This window comes from Engraulis encrasicolus, chromosome 14 (assembly GCF_034702125.1).
Source record: "Engraulis encrasicolus isolate BLACKSEA-1 chromosome 14, IST_EnEncr_1.0, whole genome shotgun sequence".
Classification (NCBI taxonomy): domain Eukaryota; kingdom Metazoa; phylum Chordata; class Actinopteri; order Clupeiformes; family Engraulidae; genus Engraulis; species Engraulis encrasicolus.
In genome coordinates, this window is record NC_085870.1 from 6,654,414 (window position 1) to 6,674,413 (window position 20,000).

General features: G+C 47.6%; 1 protein-coding gene across 1 annotated transcript in view; it reads right to left on the minus strand.

Moving 5' to 3' along the window:
* igsf21a (immunoglobin superfamily, member 21a) overlaps positions 1 to 20,000 on the minus strand; it is a 334,005-nt gene that overhangs the window by 75,462 nt on the left and 238,543 nt on the right. Inside the window, exon 5 of the mRNA XM_063216317.1 lies at positions 5,432 to 5,547. Within this exon, the coding sequence (XP_063072387.1) occupies positions 5,432 to 5,547 (116 nt within the window). The remainder of the gene's footprint in view (positions 1 to 5,431; positions 5,548 to 20,000) is intronic.

Genomic DNA, 20,000 nt, shown 5'->3' on the forward strand with positions numbered 1-20,000 from the left:
TAAAACGTGTGTATGCACAGGTTTTTTTTTTTTTTGCTTGCACTTGAACATTACTCCACCATTCAGTTTTTCTAGGTCTCTCTGTTTCTATCTCTATCTCTGTCTCTGTCTCTCTGTCTCTCTGTCTGTCTGTCTGTCTGTCTCTCTCTCTCTCTCTCTCTCTCTCTCTCTCTCTCTCTCTCTCTCTCTCTCTCTCTCTCTCTCTCTCTCTCTCTCTCTTCTCTCTTATTGCTCCACTCAATCCTTCTGATCTCTCACACCGCCTCCCTCCATCTTCTAGTAGGACTATTCAAAATTTCTCTTATTGTGTGCTTTAGACGAAGTGACTTTTTCCACTTTGAGAAATGGAAGAAATGGAAATGTTGGCAAGGAAGATGGCATGTTTCTTGTCTAATTTTCTGCAGTAAAATACTCAGGCCGAGTTCAAAGGCTGTGACAGCAGGCTGAAAAAAGTCTGGACCTGCAGGCTGCTGCTACTTGCCTGATTATCATTGACTTTCATATCTCTTACCGAGATGTTGGTCTGACGAAGAAGATTAGAAAAACGTATTGCAAACGGCCTGCTTAACCCGCCTCCCTCGGTTTGCTGGGCCGAAGTATAAATCTAACATTTCCTTAGTCCCAATAGAACGTGTCTGCTTGAACCACTTCCACTGCGTCACTGCCTTTTACCTCTACCCAGGGCCGTTGGAGCTGCTCAAAGTTGATTGCTTCCCGAAAAAATGGGTGGAGTTCCCTATCTCCGGAGCTCAGAAACGATATTTGTATTGCTCCTGGCCTGACTAGAAGATTGTGTTGCGTCACAAGGAGAGCGTGGCCTGGTTAGGCTGCTATATCAAGGATTCAGAGAATGCCACATACATACTGACGAAGACCAGACTGCATGATCGAAACGTTGTGTTAATAAACCGGGAGCAGCAACAGTGTGCGGACCTTCCTTCTTTTCATTCTTAATCGTGTTTAAGTCCGGCACCTGTTTAATCTGGATGTGCGCGCTCTCCAAAACTCTCCAGAGAATGACAGCCTTACTCAGTGTTCAGCTCACATGAAGTACATAGAATTCCTTTTTTTTTTTTTAATTAGTGGGCAAATATTTAGATTTCCTGGCTTGGGAACTTCCCTAATGCATCATTATTGAACTTGACAAGCTTTTAACTGTTCAAACAACTAGTGAGGATCACCCACCCATCCAGAACACACATACATTTTCAGATTTTTCCCCCCCTCAGATTTTTTCAGTGAAAGAAAAAAAAGGAACAATTCCAAAGCATCACTGAACACACTGACAGCCCTATGAAATTACCTGCTTTTTTTCAACCAATTAATACAATATCACTCACTCTCAAATTCAGTGAGTTCCGCTGAAAAAGACTGATAGCTTCCATCCAAATACTTCAAAAAGGTCTTGCTCCTATTCCAAAAATCGTCTGCCATTACTGCCCATTAATAAGCTCAAAAACAGCCAGCATATCCATGCCCCCTAGAGTACTTCATTATCTTGGCACAAACGAACAAAGGCTAATGAGGGAGCAGCATGGAGCAGCATTAGACTTACCACTTTTAGTTTGCTATTATGTGCACTCGCCAATGAAGTATCTCCTGAAATAGTATCTACTCTGTTCTGCTCGGTTCTGCGATTTCGCTGATCTCTACACCTTGTGAAGCATAATAATTCGGATGTTAAATAAAAATGCTCTGATGTTGTCTGCGCAAAACTTTTGAGGAGCGTTTCTAATTGGCAATATCCAAAAAAGGGGTCCTGCTGCTTGCTCGCACATGCAGGGCCGCTGACAGCTTTGGCCAGGCCCAGAACAAAGTCACCTCAAAGGGCCCCGCACCCAACACATTCAATGTAATGAGGACCCAATGATGGGCCCCTCATCTCCCTGGGCCCGGTAAAACTGACCCCTATGTCCAGACCCAGAGTCATCTCAAAGGGCCCCGCACCCTATACATTCAATGTAATGAGGACCCAATTATGGGCCCCTCATCTCCCTGGGCCCGGTAAAACTGACCCCTTTGGCCACGCTTGTCAGCTTCCCTGCGCACATGCATTCACGCATTCACGCATTCAAATTTACCGTACCGTACCACTGTTGATGCTGAAGCACACTTGTCTGCATGCTATTTGACAGGTTATTGAAAGCCACACACAGAAACCAGTCGCTCTCACACAGATACCAGTCGCTCTCACACAGCCAGCCATGGTGGTCCTCAGGATTCCCAGCCACCACCTGTGTGTGTGTGTGTGTGTGTGTGTGTGTGTGTGTGTGTGTGTGTGTGTGTGTGTGTGTGTGTGTGTGTGTGTGTGTGTGTGTGTGTGTGTGTGTGTGTGTGTGTGTGTATGTGTGTGTGTGTGTCCATTTGTGCATGCATATGTGCGTGGGCAAGTGTGCACAAATGTATCCCTGTGTGTGTGTGTGTGTGTGTGTGTGTGTGTGTGTGTGTGTGCGTGCGTGCGTGCGTGCGTGCGTGCGTGCGTGCGTGCGTGCGTGCGTGCGTGTGTATGTGTGTGTGTGCGTGTGTGTGTATGTGTGTGTGTGCGTGTGTTTGTGTTTGTGTGTAAATGTCAGTGTGTGCGTGGTCGCATGTGTGCACATACAGTATGTGCGTGTGGTCACTCAATGTTGTGCAGAACTGCTAGCTGCCAGCGTAATAGGGAACAGGTGTGCAGTGAGTGACTATCGCTCAGTGCTCGGGGGAAGCTTGAAAGGAAATGTCTGTCGGCAGGCAAGCAAAATGTGAGGGAGCCCGCCCTCGCCCTCGCCCTCGCCCTCGCCCTCGCCCTCGCCCTCGCCCTCGCCCTCGCCCTCGCCCTCGCCCTCGCCCTCGCCCTCTCATGCGCTCGCCCTCGCCCTCGCCCTCGCCCTCGCCCTCACCCTCACCCTCATCCTCGCCCTCGCCCTCTCTCGCCCTCGCCCTCGCCATCGCCCTCGCCCTCTCTCGCCCTCGCCCTCGCCCTCTCATGCGTTTGCCCTCGCCCTCGCCCTCTCTCGCCCTCGCCCTCGCCCTCGCCCTCGCCCTCTCTCGCCCTCGCCCTCGCCCTCGCCATCGCCATCGCCCTCGCCCTCTCATGCCCTCGCCCTCGCCCTCGCCCTCGCCCTCTCATGCGCTCGCCCTCGCCCTCGCCCTCGCCCTCGCCCTCGCCATCGCCCTCTCATGCGCTCGCCATCGCCCTCGCCCTCGCCCTCTCATGCGCTCGCCCTCGCCCTCGCCCTCGCCCTCGCCATCGCCCTCGCCCTCGCCATCGCCCTCTCATGCGCTCGCCCTCGCCCTCGCCCTCGCCCTCGCCCTCGCCATCGCCCTCGCCCTCGCCCTCGCCCTCGCCATCGCCATCGCCCTCGCCCTCGCCCTCGCCCTCGCCCTCGCCCTCGCCATCGCCCTCGCCCTCGCCCTCACCATCGCCATCGCCCTCGACCTCGCCCTCGCCCTCTCATGCCCTCACCATCGCCCTCGCCCTCGCCCTCGCCATCGCCCTCGCCATCGCCCTCGCCCACACCATCGCCCTCGCCCTCGCCCTCGCCCTCGCCCTCGCCCTCGCCATCGCCATCGCCATCGCCATCGCCCTCGCCCTCGCCCTCGCCCTCTCATGCCCTCGCCCTCGCCCTCGCCATCGCCCTCGCCCTCGCCATCGCCCTCTCATGCGCTCGCCAGCCCCTTGCAACACAGCAGAGACGACATGCCCACATCCCCTCCTCCCAACCACAACCCCTCCACCCAGGAAGGCGACAGGATGGGGGGGGGGGATTAGACAAAGGGGTCAGTTGTCCCGCGGCCAGGGAGAGAGGGGGCCCAGCATTGGGTCCCTATTGTAAGTTTTTATATACCTATTTATATATTTATTGTTTATTTTCCTTCTTCATATCCTTGTTTGGAGCACTTGTCTGCTTGTCATGTTTTTGTTTTTGTTGTCCTTGTTTTGTTTTGTTATTGTCCTTTGTCACTGTCATTAGTACAGTATTGGGCTGTTGGTACAAGTTTTTTGTGTGTCAGTACTGTGTTGTCTGTGTAAGCTTTTGCTACTTTTGCCTGCAACCAAATCTACCTTCAGGTACAAATAAAGAAATAAAGTTACCTTACCTTTAAATACCTTATTGAATGGGGGGGGCCTTTCAGATGACTTTGTCCATGGCCCCGTAAAAGCTGTCAGCAGCCCTGCCTCTATCACCCCAACACCACCCCCCCCAGCGCAGCCTGTGCCCTCACACTTACCCGCCACTCACCAACTCTTCTACCACCCAACCGTGAGTAGGGATGGGATATCGGTATCGGTGTATCGGTATCGGGTTCAGATATCAACATAATTCAGAGATAGTATCGGAACTTTCCTGATACTGACATTGAGCCATTTCCAATGTTAATATGAAATCATAATCGGAGTAATATCGGTATTGGTAGATATCCAAATGTAGATATCGGGATCGGATCGGAAGTGAAAAAATGTGTATCGTTGTATCCATAACCGTGAGCTGGGCACTACATGGCCATCTTAAGAGAGGACGGGTGGGTGAGAAAGAGGGGTGGAGAGAAAAAGAGAGGGCATCCATGGCGATTGGCAGGGGGGGCGAGCACGGAAATAATTTTCACCTCGTGGCTCTGGCGTGCTGGGGCATTAATTGCTGGAGAGCGCGGGCCCCGGATGGCTGGAGAATACATTACCGGGCCGCCCGCCAAGCGTGATTAATGCCGGAGAATAGCATGGACAGGCAGAGAGAGAGAGAGGCGAGAGGAGAGGAGAGGGGCTGACTCAAAACTTCATGCAGTGGTCACCAAGGCTGCACGTACTCTTCAATCTCATTCAGTAGTATACCTGTGTACCTGTGTGTGTCTGTGTACCTCTGTGTGTGTGTGTGTGTGTGTGTGTGTGTGTGTGTGTGTGTGTGTGTGTGTGTGTGTGTGTGTGTGTGTGTGTGTGTGTGTGTGTGTGTGTGTGTGCGTGTGTGCATGTGCGTGTGCATGTGCATGTGCATGCAGGTGTTTGTCTTTCTTTGTATGTGTGTTTGCTTGTACAGTTTGCGTTTGTCCAGTGTGTGTGTGTGTGTGTGTGTGTGTGTGTGTGTGTGTGTGTGTGTGTGTGTGTGTGTGTGTGTGTGTGTGTGTGTGTGTGTGTGTGTGTGTGTGTGTGTGTGTGTGTGTGTGTGTATGTGCGTGTGTGCGTGCGTGCATGTATGTGTGTAAGCGACCCACCCATCCACCCACCCCTCCCAATGACAGCGGCGCTGAATAAAATGAGGCAAAAAGAGGCAAGCCTAAAATGACTGCCAATCGAGAAGTCTTTGTCCCCGGTGCTGCAGCAGCAGCATGTAATTGAATGGGCGATTTCGACTTAAATTGGTTACTTTCTCCATCTCTATCTATCTGTATTGTGTGTGAAGACGAGTGCATCGAGAGTGTGCGTTGTGTGTTTTTCCGATGAGGGGCTGTGACTCACCGTGGGCGCGGGCTTGCCTCCCTTGGCCGTGCACACCAACGTGAAGTTCTGAGCCTGGTAGCGGCTGAAGGGGGCTGAAGGGGGCTCCGCAACCACCGAGATGTTGTTTGGGGGCGCTGCGCGGAGAAGGAAGGAGGAGACCGTGTGGGCAAGCCGGTGGCATGAAAAGAGACAAAGAGAAAGGAGAGAGAGAGAAAGAGAAAAAAAACAGTGACATTACAAACAAGACAATAAAACAGCCCATTTTCAATTTTTTTCCCCCTCCATATGCATGGTCTAGGACTAGGCAATTACTGGCTGCTTTCAAGCATCCCTTATGATTCACTGTGGGTCGCAAAATCATTCTCCCACACAAAAACAAATCGGCATAATCTTTCACCATTTCTTTGGCCCCTTTTTTGTGCTTTCTCTTTGTTCACTGGCTTAACACTCTCTCTGCCTCTCTCTCTCTCTCTCTCTGTCTCCTCCTTTCTCTTTACACGTATATATCTCGAGTCTGCCTGACTGATATGCAGACCGGGCCTGGGTCTCTCTCTCTCTGCATCTGCCATGCTGTTTCATCTGAGGAAAGGCTGTAGCAGCGTGTGTTAGCAGGCGTGGACGGCCCGCGCATGGCAAGCAGGCTGACGCCTTTGTTCTGCTCAGGAAGGCAGGCTAGTCAGGCAGGCAGGCAAGCAGGCTCCGACACACCGACACTGACACCACTGACCACGAAGGAGCACGCAGACAGAGCGAGGGTGGAGGAGGAGAGCAACAGTGTGGACTGGAGAGTTAGTGTGTTGGGAGTACAACAGTGTGGAAAAGGACATAGTAAAAATGCAGTGTTAATTTAACACTTAGAGAGTCAATTTAACATAGTCTAAAGAGTATTAGGTCCCAGAGTACCATCTGTGGTGTTAGATAGTCAATGGTGAGTTAGCACTGGATGTTTTACTGCGGAGGCGTGTTGCAGTAGTAGAAGTACATTCCGATTCCCGTTCTGTCTGATACACTTAACAGAAATGACGGTTGGTCGCGTGTCCAATCGCCAATATGCAATTCATCACGGAAGGCACTGTTCGTTATGCTGACACTTTTAAAGTTACCCCTGTCTCTAATACACATGGCGATTGTCTTTGGAATAAAAACTATGCTGTCATCACAGAGATTCAGCCGTTTGACAGATCTGACACTCAACTACATAACAAACATGTCGGCCGTTGAGTGCGAAAAGTGTACAGTTACTCCACACTTCAAAAAATGGCCGTTTCGAGGGCGTTATCCGGGTAAATTTCAGTACACATTACCGCCGCGATTAGAAATGGAACACCCTGCGTACTCAAACACAGCGCGGAAAGTACGAGTATTGGAACACACCATGTATCAGAGTGGGAGTGTTGGAGTGTCAGTTGAGAGTGAAAGTGTACTACTGTATACTACAAAGGGAATAAGTGCAAAGAGGAAGTGTGTATGAGAGGGAGTATGTATGAGAGGGAGTGTGTATGAGAGGGAGTATGACAGTGTGAGAGTCAAACTGTTTGGGAAACTGAATGGGAGCATGAGAGTGCAGGGAGGTTGTTGATAGAGTGTGCGTAGTGTAAGCAGTGTATATATGGAGTCTGACTGAGCATGGAGAGGGAATTTGGGGGTGTGGGAGTGGGATTGTCAGATTGGGTGAGGGAATACCTGGATATGAAAATGAGGAAAGGGATTGTGGCAGTATAGAGTTACAGTGTATCATTCTAACTCGTCAATTTCTGACTACCTTTGACCATTTTTTTTACATCTAAGGTATGCCCTTGGAGTCAAAATGGGATGTGCGCCTCAAAGGCGCCCCCTTGGGGCAGCATAACTTTATTGACGGTCAGGGTTAGAGAAAGGTTTAGGCCACATAGTCAACATGTGACATGGAAGGTATGCCGTAAACATCTAAAATTGCAGTCTGGTCAATGATAGTCAGAAATTGACGTGTTGGGATGAGACTGTGTTGTACGGAGAGGTGGTGACAGATTGTCAGATTGGGTGAGGGAGCATGGCAGAGAGCCAATGCAGAGTATGGAGAGAGAGAGAGAGACAGACAGACAGACAGACAGAGACAGACAGAGACAGACAGACAGACAGAGAGACATACAGAGAGAGAGAGATACAATGGGACAGTGTGATGTCAGACTCAGAGTGGGAGAAGGAGTAAAGGAGTGAGAGGGAGCGGGAGTGAGAGTGTGGAGTGGGAGTGAGAGGGAGAGGGAGTGAGAGTGTGGAGTGGGAGTGAGAGGGAGAGGGAGTTTTATAGCAGGAGATTAGAGTGGGATTGTCAGAGTGACAGTAGTGTGAGTACAGTATGTGGGTGTGGGCGAGGCGATTCTAGGGCCAGGTGGGGCCCCAAGAATGAAAAATTTAACCAAAATCACCACTACTGTAGTACAGTATGGACTGTCATTCACTACCTAGGGGTTTGGGGGCCGCAAGCGGCTGCCTGCCTTACTTGGTGGCAAGATGCGCCTCGGGGTGTGGGCGAGGGGGGATGCTGTTGAGAGGGGAAGTGTGTAGAGCAGATCATGAACGCGGTGCCTGTGGGTGCCATGTAGCTTCCAGGGGCTTCTGTGTTGCCCACCAAGGATGTTAAAAAATAGTGACAAGGTGAAAATACTGGAAATAGTGATAAGATTTCAGTCACAGTTCATGCTTTTCCATAACGAAAAGCAAAGAATCTTTCAGTTATAGTGTGATTTGAGAAGGATGTCATGGCATCGATAGACGGCTTGAATGAACATGTAGGCCTATAGCCCTCGGGTAGCACTCAGTATCCCTCAGGTAGCCCTTGGCATGCATGGCCGTAACTGCCATTGAGGACACAGAGGTCATGTCCTCTGTATTTTTGTTCAGTAATGTAAGATGTATTTATGATGAAAATTGATATATGATCAACAATGATAAATTTAGTATATATACGACTCCCCCATTTATCCTCAAGGCAGTCATTAATAAAAACAAGCTTAAGAGTTTGACTGAAGTAATTGAAGCATCCTAAATGTACGGTATACAGTACAGTTGAAAAAGGTAGGTCTGCACACTGTCGATCAGCTCCAAAAATAAACTTTATACTGTAAAATGTTGCTTTTTAAATAATACAGTACAGCACACAGTATTTGAAAATGTCTGGTTACGGCCCTGGCCCTTGACAGTCCTCGGACCCAGAAGGGTTGGAGAACCCTGGTGTTGAGGGAGCAAGGATGTACAGAGGGAGTGTGTGACAGTGTGGGAGTGCATTTGTCAAACTGGGAGATGGAATGTGGGCGTGAGGAGAGGCCGTGTGACAGTAGGGAGAGGTAGTGTGACAATGTGAGAGTCCGACTGTCAAATGGGGCCAGGGTGTATGGCAGCGAGGAGAGAGAATGTAGGAGTATGGCAAGTGTGACCATGTGAGAGTGGAATCGTCAGGTTGAATTGGGTGTGTATATGCATGTGTGCCTGGCTGCGTGCGTGTGTGCTGCTGTGGTAGTGGTGTGGATCGGCACTGCCCTCACGATCCGATCCAATTCAATTCTACAATGCATTGCAATGCATTACATTTCTACTGAACGCAAAGCAAATGTTTAATCAACCATGATGAGGCAATTCAAGTAGTCAGATACTGAGCAACCTGTTAGTGGTGTGGATCGGCACTGCCCTCACGATCCGATTCGATCACAATTCGGGAGGTAGCAATTCGATTCGATCCGATTCTATGCGATCCGATCCGATCCGATCCAATTCTACAATGCATTGCAATGCATTACATTTCTACTGAAAGCAAAGCAAATGTTTAATCAGTCATGATGAGGCAATACAAGTCAGATACTGAGCAACAATTTATTGGCTGTTTTCTGTATCAGTCTGTATCAGTCTGTATCTGTCTTGCAATGTTTTGAAGTGCTTTTATTTAATTTAACATTCATTTGCTCCCGAAATATCCATGGAAGTAATTGAAACTTAAAAAAATTGCCGGATCGATTCTGGAACTTGCCGGATCGATTCTGGATCATCCATGCCCCGCATCGATTCGGATCGCCGAATCGATCATTGTTGACACCACTAATGAGTGTGTTCTACTGTAGCTACTGTTACTATATCTACCATACTGCTGCTGCTACTTCTGTAGCTACTGTTACTACGACAGCTGCTGCTGCTGCAATGGTACTTAATGTTACAATGGTGGCTACTTATGCTGTTACTACTACTGTAGTGAATGTAACGGCTGCTGTTACTGCTACTCTTTCATGCTTGCATGGCAATTAAGTTTATTCTGTTCTATTCTATTCTATTCTATTCTATTCTATTCTATTCTATTCTATTCTATTCTATTCTATTCTAGTCTTATCATGAATTTAAAATCTATTATCATGACTTTAAACTATAAGAGCATAACAACTAACATTCTCAAACGACATGGTTGACCCACCTCCCTTGATTTGCTACTGTTCGAGGGCAGAAAAGGCTGAGCCAAAGTTTAAACCAAACATTTTCTTAGTACCAGTAGAACGTCTCTGCTTAAACCCTGTCACTGCCTTGAATATGCTTCTACCTAGGACCGTTGGAGATGCTCAAAGTTGATTGCTTCTCGACAAAGTGGGTGGAGTTTCCCTGCCAGAGGGAATCAGAATGTACCTGAACAAGCTCTTTTCCTGAGCAAGTGTAGCAGAGCCGAAGGTAGTTGCGTCACTGCGAGGGCGGAGCCTGGGTAACTCCATTCTATTCTACTCTGGGCTGCTACTTTTACTGAAGCTATTGTACTGATGCTGCTACCACAACTGTTACCACTGCTACTGCTACTGCTGCTACCACAACTGTTACCACTGCTACCACATACTGCTGCTACTACTACTGTAGCTACTACTACTGCTGCTGCCACTACTGCTACTGCACATCTATTCTTGCTGCCAGTGCTGTATCTGGCCGTGCTGCTGCTACTGCTACTGAGAGGCTGCCAGTGCAAAGAAGTGGAGCAGCAAAGCCACAAAGCCAAGGACGGTGGAGGAAGAAGAGGGGATGAAGAGGAGAACAGAGATGAAGAGGAGAGAAAACGATGAGCACAGAGATAAAATAAATAGGCCTAAATAAATAAATAAATAAATAAATAAATAATAAACAGAGAGAGACAGGAAGGGAGGAGAGGGGGGGGGAAGGAAGGGGCAAGCTAAAGCAAACGTGAAAGAGACAGAGAGAAAAAGAGAGAGAGGGAGAAAGGGGGGCTGGTGGGATTCGGAGACAAAGGCAGAGAACCAGAAAAAAAAAACAGACACAGAGACAGAGGAAGAGGGAGAGAGGAAGAGGGTTGGTTTAAGGCCAGCCGTGTGACTCTGGGGGTTTCGCCGCGTGTCAGGGTCTTGACCTTTGACCCCTTGCTGTGAGATGAAAGCAGAGGGCCGAGGAGATGATTATGCTCCACTGCTTCCATGGTATGTGCACAGACTCTCTTATGTCTGCTCTTTAGGTGTGTGTGTGTGTGTGCGTGCGCGTGTGTGTGTGTGTGTGTGTGTGTGTGTGCGTGTGTGTGTGCGTGCGTGTGTGCGTGCGTGCATGCGTGTTTGTGTGCGCGTCAGTTTGTGCGTTTGTGAGAGAGGGGGGGAGGGTGGGTGGCCAGTTGAAGCGTCTTCATAAAAGTAAGAGTATGCACATCCCACCTCTCTGAGGCCAGGTGCAGGACAAAGGCGCGTCTAATAGTGGAAAGAGTTGAAGTCTACATGCCTGATGAAGACCCTGTTGGGTGGAAACGTTGTATGACCTGAATAGATTTTCAAAGCGGAGCTACAGTGTGCGGACTTCTACTCTTTCCACTACTGGGCAGTTGACGTGAACTGAATGTAGATGCCTCTGCTAGTTAGTATGCATTTGCATTTGCATTTGCATTTGCATTTGCATTTGCGTGTCGGCGTGCATGCCTATGCATGTGAGGTGTCAGGAAGAATGATTGAGTAAGTGAGTTTAAAGAATGAGAGAGAGAAAGAAAGAAAGAAAGACAGACAGGAAGAAAGAAAGAAAGAAACAAAGAAACAAAGAAACAAAGAAAGTTCAATGGCAGCTTGCTTAAGTGCCAGTTGTGGGGGCTGTGCGTTAAAGTGGAGTGCGAAGTCCAAGCAGTGCACACACTGTCAGTAGTTCCACAGTAAACACACCCTGGGGAGCCCTACAGGCATCAAGAGGCACAGCAGCCACATGAATACACAGGCAGAGCACAGAACAGAAGAGAACAGAACAGTGGGTGGTAGCTCATGGAAGAAGAGGAGGAGGAGGAAGAGGAGGAGGAGAAGGAGGATGAAGAGGAGGAGGAGAAGAAGAAGAAGAGGAAGAGTGGGGAGGAGGAGGATGCAGGGAGTAAGAGGGAAAGGAATATACAGTAAAAAGGGCAAATGGATGGAGAGGAAACAGGAGAAGATGAAGAGAGGGAGGAAAAAAAGGAGGACGAAGAGGAGAAGAGAGAGAGAGAGAGAGAGAGAGAGAGAGAGAGAGAGAGAGAGAGAGAGAGAGAGAGAGAGAGAGAGAGAGAGACTCAGAAATGGAAATGGACTCCGCAGCTCATCAACATGCTAGTTGAGGAGGAAGTGGGCTAACGGGGTGCTGTCAGACCCCTCACTGCCTTTCATTTGGCCTTTAATCCCTCCATTGGTCTTAGACATACTGTACTACCGTGGCAAAGAGATGAGGAGGGAGGGGACGGGGGCGTGGGGAGGTAGAGAAAGGGGGAAGGAGAACGGAGGAGAAGAGTGAGTAGGAGAGAGGAGGGAGAGGCTTGGCGACGTGAAAGAGAGATGAAGGGCATGCTGCCCGAAACGTTACATTAAAAAGAGCAACGGGAGCTTGGTGTCGCGGACTTTTCATTCAATTTTTTCGACGTGAAAGAGAGAGACATAGAGATAGAGCAAGAGAGAAACATATACTCAGGGCTGGAATGGGGGAGGAATAGAAGCCTTTTGGCTTAAAGGGGCCCCTCATAATTAGTGGGCACAGAACTGACTCACCCTTTTTTTTTTACATTTCTGAAAATAGGGTCCCACAAGGGTGCAGGGCCCACTGGGAAATGCTTGATGTGCCAGATGGCCAGTCCAGCCCTGCATACTGTTTTCAGGCTGACCCGAACGGCCCATGCCCACACCAGCTGCGTTCAGCACTAAACCTGCCAACCACCTGCTTACCTGCAAACAACCACCTGCGTTCATATCGGGCACTCAACTTTTCTGCACGTGACTGTTTGTTACCCGGATTAACCTGCTGACGTCCACGTTGTTGTCGCGGTTCGCAGAGAAAAGCAAGTATTTTTTGGTTCGGTTCACGATTAGGTGTGGGAGCGGGCACCTGCACGGTTCTGAGTCGACCAATAGATATAAAGCGAGAGAGAGAGAGCGAGAGAGAGAGAATGAGAATGAGAGAGAGAGAGAGAGAGAAAAAGAGAGGGAGAAAAAGAGAGAGAGAGAGAGAGAGAGAGAGAGAGAGAGAGAGAGAGAGAGAGAGAGAGAGAGAGAGAGAGAGAAGAAGAAGAAGAAGGAGAGCAAGGATAACTTTCTCCTGTGTCACCTCTGCTGCTGCTGCTGCTGCTGCCGCCACCACTGCGACAATATTCTCATCCAGACATTAAATGACGGATCGTGGATGGGGGGTGGGAGTCAGTGATGGTGGGTGGGTGGGTGCTTGGTTGTTAAGGTGGTCGGGTGGTGGGGGTGCAACAGATTATCACAGCGGTCTGCTTGCCGCCACACTTGAAACCAGCAGTTAATGACACGTGTTGGAAGACGTGGGTGGGAGGAAGGGTGAGATGTGGTGGTATAGTGGTGGTGGTGGTGGTGCATTGCATCCCTCCAGCTACGTACATTAGCACATTACAAAACCCCTTCTTGGAAATTGGGTGGGTGAGGACGGGGGGTGGGTGTTGGGGAGGCTTCCTCCTCTGGCCTTGTCCGTTTGGCCTTTCGCTTACCCCCCCAGAGCTGTGAAGCCGAGTGTGAAATCAGACTAGAGGGGGCTAACAGGGAGGAAACAGTGGGAGGAAAATGCCGTCGTCATAAATCTCCACATCGATCCCCCCACACCCCACCTCCCAACCCAACCCCCTCATCCTCCCAACCCGTCATCTTGCTTTCTTTCTTTCTTTCTTTTCTTTCATTCTTGAAGGGAAAACAAGAAATAAAAGCAAACAGGGCTGTGGAAACCCTTTCATGTGTCAGTTTAACATCTAAATCTGTTTGGGTCTGCTGAGGATCACGCAGAGTGGAGATTTATTGATTAAAATGAGATGGAGATGGAGAGAAAGATGGTGTGACAGAGAGAGAGAGAGAGAGAGAGAGAGAGAGAGAGAGAGAGAGAGAGAGAGAGAGAGAGAAGAGGGGGAGAGAGAGAGAGAGAGAGAGAGAGAGAGAGAGAGAGAGAGAGAGAGAGAGAGAGAGAGAGAGAGAGAGAGAGATGGAGAGATGATGTTGACGGGGAGATGGAAAAAAAATCTGTTTAACCAGGCTGGGCATTTCTGTTTCCGCAGTTTCTAATTGCTTATTGATGGGTGGCGTATGGTGAGAAATTAACCTTTCGATACGTGATTAGCTGCAGGGGAGGGGGACTTGTCCAAACCCTTGAGTATGATTGGACATCAAAAGATTCCCTTGCCAACACTGCAGTGCGCGCTCCTACATGTAGTCATACTGAGCAAGATTCAAGATTCAAGATTCAAGACTTGTTTATTACATCTTATTATAGGTTTGAAGCCTATAAAGAGTAAAAATTGTTGTGTTTTTGTGTCCACAAAAATATTAAAAACACAAAAAGAGAGGGGTGGTGGGGGGGATGGAAAAAGTGCAAAGAAAGTGCCTTGTTGTCTTCAGCATGAGTTCAGGAATCTAACTGCTTGGTGGAAGAAACTACTTTGGAGTCTGGTAGTGTGAGATTTCAGGCTTCTATACCATTTCCCAGATGGTAATAGGCTATATAAAATAGTTCATGGTTGGGATGACTAGGATCAGCCCAGATTTTTTTGCCTTCCTGATTCTCCAATACGGGACAGGCAAATGACTCGCCCATCAGGCGTTAATGTTCGTGAACTATTGTGATGTATTGAAACGTGATTGGGGTTTGGGTAATTGGGAAGTCTAATTAAGGAACACCTGACACCTGTATGTTGCTCCCTGCTTAACCCGAAGTAAAGACACAACTCACAGCAAAAGGGCTGACTGTCTCCGTGTGCGTTATTCTCTGTGAAAATACACCACAACTATAAAAGTAGTTATAGAAAGGGCTGTTCGGTGGTAGCCAGGCCGTGCCCTCCCAGTGATGCAACAGCTTCAGCGTTGCTACCAGTCAGGTCAAGAGCAATGCAAGTACTTTTTGAGTTCCCGCAAAATCGGGAACTCGTCCCACTTTGTTGGGAAGCAAACAATCAGTAGCGATCCAAGGGAGGCCGTTTGGGAAATGCCGTTCGGGAAATGTGATTTGTTATGCTCTTGGTCAGACCAAGTCTCGAAGAGATTTGAAAGTCGATGATAATCAGGCTAGTTTGGTGGGTCAAATGTCACACTACAATAAATGGATTAAAAGGGGGCTAATCTGTGTGTGTTTTTTCTTTGCCTGTCTAATTTTAATGAAGTAGCCATAGACTCGGCAAAGCGTTTGTCGATCTTGATTTATAAAGAGCCTGTGGAAAGTGTTTATAGTCACTGTTTATCTGACTTTCTTGTTAGTATGCTAACCACAGGCAGGTGTTTGAATAAAGAACGGGACTAAACGACCCACTTTCAAATATGCACTCAAAAGAGACACTCCATAAAAAAACTTTTCAAACTGTTTTTTCTTACCCCACTGCAGGAAGCACCCAGAGGCATGAAAAAGTAATGCCTACAATATAATGCACTTAAGTGACAGCACAGCACTGTGTTGAGGAGTTCTCCCGATCTGTTTTGGAAGTGACAGTGTCACAATTCAACAAACGGAAGAAAGGAGGGCTGTCACTTCCTCCCTTTATAGTGCTGCTGCTCCTCATTCATCTTTTTTTACTCAGTGGGAATCAAAGCAGATTGCTGGCGGAGAAGCAATCTACAGAGGCAGAGAGAGAGAGAGAGAGAGAGAGAGAGAGAGAGAGAGAGAGAAATGAGAGAGAGAGAAAAAGAGAGAGAGAGAGAGAGAGAGAGAGAGAGAGAGAGAGAGAGAGAGAGAGAGAGAGAGAGAGAGAGGGAGGGGGAGAGGGAGAAATGAGAGTGAGAGAGAGAGAGAGAGAGAGAGAGAGAGAGAGAGAGAGAGAGAGAGAGAGAGAGAGAGAGAGAGAGAGAGAGAGAGAGAGAGAGAGTCAATGTCCTTGGCTTGGGTCACTCGTCCCTACCCCAAAACTGCTTTGAAGTTAATTTGTAACTAAGAGTGACAAGTGTGTCGGGAAGTTATAAAAGTAGGGGGCGGGGGCTGATGGGTTGGGGACGATACTTTAAAATTTCAGCAAAACTGTTTGCTGTCGTCGCCCCTAACTTTTCAAAGTACAAGAAAGCCCCAAGATCAGGGTTGCCAGATGTGTCTGATGCTACCAAAACCTGCCTGGCTGCACTAAATCCCGCCCAATTTGAACAAAATTCTATTATTCATCTCTATGGCGATAAATCTGCAGAAAAACCCACCCAAATTCCCCTTTTTATTTGCAGATGGTCATCCTAAGCAGCCCAATTGGGCGGGAAACTGCCCAAACTGGCAACACTGCCCAAGACACTTCTTGTAAAAAGCTTGAGCATGTTCAGGACCATGGACAGCGCATCATCCTTGCCATGTTCCTCCTGCCATTCTGCAGCATAAATGATAACAAACCACACAGGCAATTATATAATTTGCATATGAACATATGAACATATGAACAATGAGGATGACCATCACCTTTCATCTACCTATATACTGTATGCATTTGGGGCTTTTAAGCTTGTATTGAGAGACTGGACAGTTGGAGAGTACGACAGCAAAGCATTGGGAGACGGTGACGGGGAGGGAGCAGTAAAAGACCTCGGGTCGGATTCGAACCCAGGTCCATGGCATCACCCTACAGTTCCTTAGCTGTTTGTCCCATGGCCGAGGTCATGATATGTATCTTGAATCATGAATCGCACACCAGTCTATGCGTCATGCCAAACTAAAATGCTCTATCCAGCACTGATTAAGTTACATCTACTTCTTCTCTTGCTATCCCCTGGCCTTTTTCCCTTTTCATCTGTTTTAGATTTCTGACAACCTGGAATGCTGCCAAGCCAATTCAACCACTACTGGCCAACTTTATATCACTATTACTTGCCATTTAGTTGATGTTCTTATCCAGCGAAACCTGCAGTGAATTAGAAACAGGGCAGTGGTTGGAGTTGTCTGCCTGCAGCAATGTGAGGTTAGATGTCTTATCTTGCCCAGAGGAAACTCAGCACTGTGTGAGTCAGTAGTAGTAGTCAGTAGATGCTGCTTTATCACTACTCCTACTTACAGTTTGCCTTTGGCTAAGGCCTGCCCCCTTGGGTTACAATATCGTAAGGTCAAGTCCCCTTACTGCCATATAAATTAGCCCTCCTACCCTCTAGTCCCATGGCCACCTAAATGGAAAACAAGGCCAAAGCTTTATATTGTCGATATATAGCCATAAAAACTTGCCACAACAGCTTAACTGTATACACTGTTCTGAATTAACCATACAGATGATCCAAGCATGTTTTTAAAGCCACTTCGTGTTTACTTTCCATTTCTCTCTGCTAAGGTCAAAACTAATTTTGAAATATCCACTCAAAAATGAAAACGGCAAGGGATTTTTTGGGAACTGATGACAGTTGGTAGCTTTAATAGATGGATTGAGCTACCTCCCACAGAGGCATGCATTAGCCTTGCTGTTATTTTAACCTTAATAAACACATCTGTTGCGGCAAACACATTACATGTTAAAAAAATACCAGAAATGACTGTACTACCACAAATAAGAAAAAAGCCCACCACGATCATCAAAGATTTTGTTTCTATTTCCTCTGAGAAGAACAGTTTATGAGTGTATCAGCCACAGAAAGGTACTAGACTACAGAACAATTCCATACCATCCATAAGTAATATCCTTGGGAAAGTCATTTCAAGCCATTTGACCTTTATGTTATTGCATTACGTTTGAATTAGGATTCAGTTTAAACAGGTATTTTCAAACATTTCAAACAACCTAGCAGGAAGCAGTGCTTCACACTGCCGTGATTATTTTGCTCGCATAACATTTGTATGGTGTATTATCATTTTCTCATCCATATTTCACAGTGGGACAATATTCTACGCAGCTACATTAGGGCCCCTATATTCCCCCTGGCACTATGACTGAGGAAAACTAGCAGTAGCAGATTTGTTTAACCTGCTCCCCTTTAAATCGATACACACACCCTTGAGGGTGCCCCCATCCACAGTTTTGGCCTTAATACATGCCAACAAGCCTCAGGCGGAGAGAACGCTCTAAACAGAATTTTGGGTTTCCATTCCCCAACATGATGCCATGCACTGATTCCTGGGGATTAAAACCAAAACATTTTTGGAAAATATTATGCTTTGTGGGACCCAACCAAATCAAATACAATGGATAATATAGCTGCAAGCAGCAATGCGGGGCCAAGCAGTAAACTTGCCCGAGTCGCCACGGCAACAGAAGCGCCCCCTTTGGCCCAAATCTCGCCAATGTTGGTGTGCATTCCTTGGAGGGGAGTGTGCTCACATGAACCATGTTTATTTTGAATCCCTTAAAGGGCTGGCGACATATAAGCTCACTTCCTGTTACCTGCTGGTGGCGCTAGAGAGTTTGAGCTGGGAATCTGTATTTTTTTTGTGGGAGGTCATGGGAGTAAGCGCATACGACTTTGTTGCGAGCGTCGACGTTGCGCAAGGCACGTCAGCGAGAACTTGTTGTCACGATGTGGGTGTTATTAAATACAGCGCATTTGCAGTCGGCCACAAATATGAACGAGACGATGAGCTCGCACCGGTTTGCTCTACTAACACACCACGTGTGAGGAGTGGGGGGACAGGCAGTGAGGAGGAGCTGAAGTGGGGACCTGCGCAAACTTGTGTAGAGGTGTGAGACAAGACTTATATACACACGTGAGTGAGTTGTTGACCAACCAGTTCATGGGCGCGTGACCTCGGAGGCAGTCCGCCGACGAGCGTTGAAGGGGATAAGCAACTGCAGAGGTTGCAAGATCTGACTGCAGCCGCATTCATCCCGCGATAGTTTTACACCATGTGACATGTCACCTCGTCAACGCAACGTCGACGAAATTTCGAAGTTTGACAGGAAATCTAACCATCATGCAGCATTTTCCATCCAGGGTGCATTGCTGTCTAAATGCGCATGCATGCGTTGACACATGTCGAATGCACCTATTCACTAGTATGTGTGCAAAAAGTCCTAAAAGACAAACGGTTGCTGAGATATGACCTCACTTCCTGTTTTGCCACTTTTACGACAATTTTGATTGGCTGTCACCTCCAAACGATACGAGGTATCAAAAACTCTTTGGATACCCTATTGCCTATCAGTCTGAAGATGATGTGTACCTTTTTGCAGGACATTCTGACAAAAATTGTGTGACAAGTGGCATTTTATTGAATTGTAGAAAATTCAAAATGGCGGAATTTCCCTTCCGCGTTGACATAACGTCATATAGTGCGTTGGATTCGGCTTGGCCCAAGGATTCTAGTGATGGTAATATATTTTACATCGTGCATATGGTTTAAAAGCTACTGGCAAAAATGTAGCTAAAGTTTTGACCTGTTGGTGGCGCTACAGAGTTAGAGCTGGGGGTCTGATTTTTGTGGTAGGTCATGGATGGACTACTATGTGTGTACGAAATCCCAGCCTAATTCGACAAACGGTTGCTGAGATATGACCTCACTTCCTGTTTTGCCACTTTTACGACAATTTTGATTGCCTGTCACTGTTAAACGATAAAAGATAGCCAATATTCCTTGAGACCCCATGTGTAGCTCAATCCAGAGATACTATATACCGAGTTTCGGGCGAATTGGTCAAAAATTGCAGGAGAAGTAGCATTTTTATTGAATTTCACAAAATTCAAAATGGCGGAAAAACTATCCTGGCGGAAAATGACAGCATTGCGTGCATTGGATTCGTCTTGGCTCGAGGATTCCAGGGATACCAAGTTTATGAAAATTGACCCAGCGGTTCAAAAGTTACAAGCAGAAATGTACCTGCAACTTTGACCTGCTGGTGGCGCTAGAGCGTTGGGGCTGGGGTCCTATAAATTGCTGTGGGTAATGCTGAGACTGGCCCGAATGTGCGTTCCGATGTAAAGCATTTTCCTACGTACGGTTCTATAGGCTGCCATAGACTTGCTAAGGAGAGGAAAGATGTCTACGTAATAATAATAAGAATACCAGTTAACACTATAGGGGCCTTCGCCAGCTTCGCTGCTTGGCCCCTAAATAGTTGAAATATGTATAACTAACAAGAAAGGAGTGGAAGTCCATTATCATTTATCAACATGCACCACACACTTTAGCAGCAATCGACAGCGATCCTATCTACAATTTGCTGAAAACTAGCCTACATTTTAACACCATTGCTATGACATCGCCAAGAGGC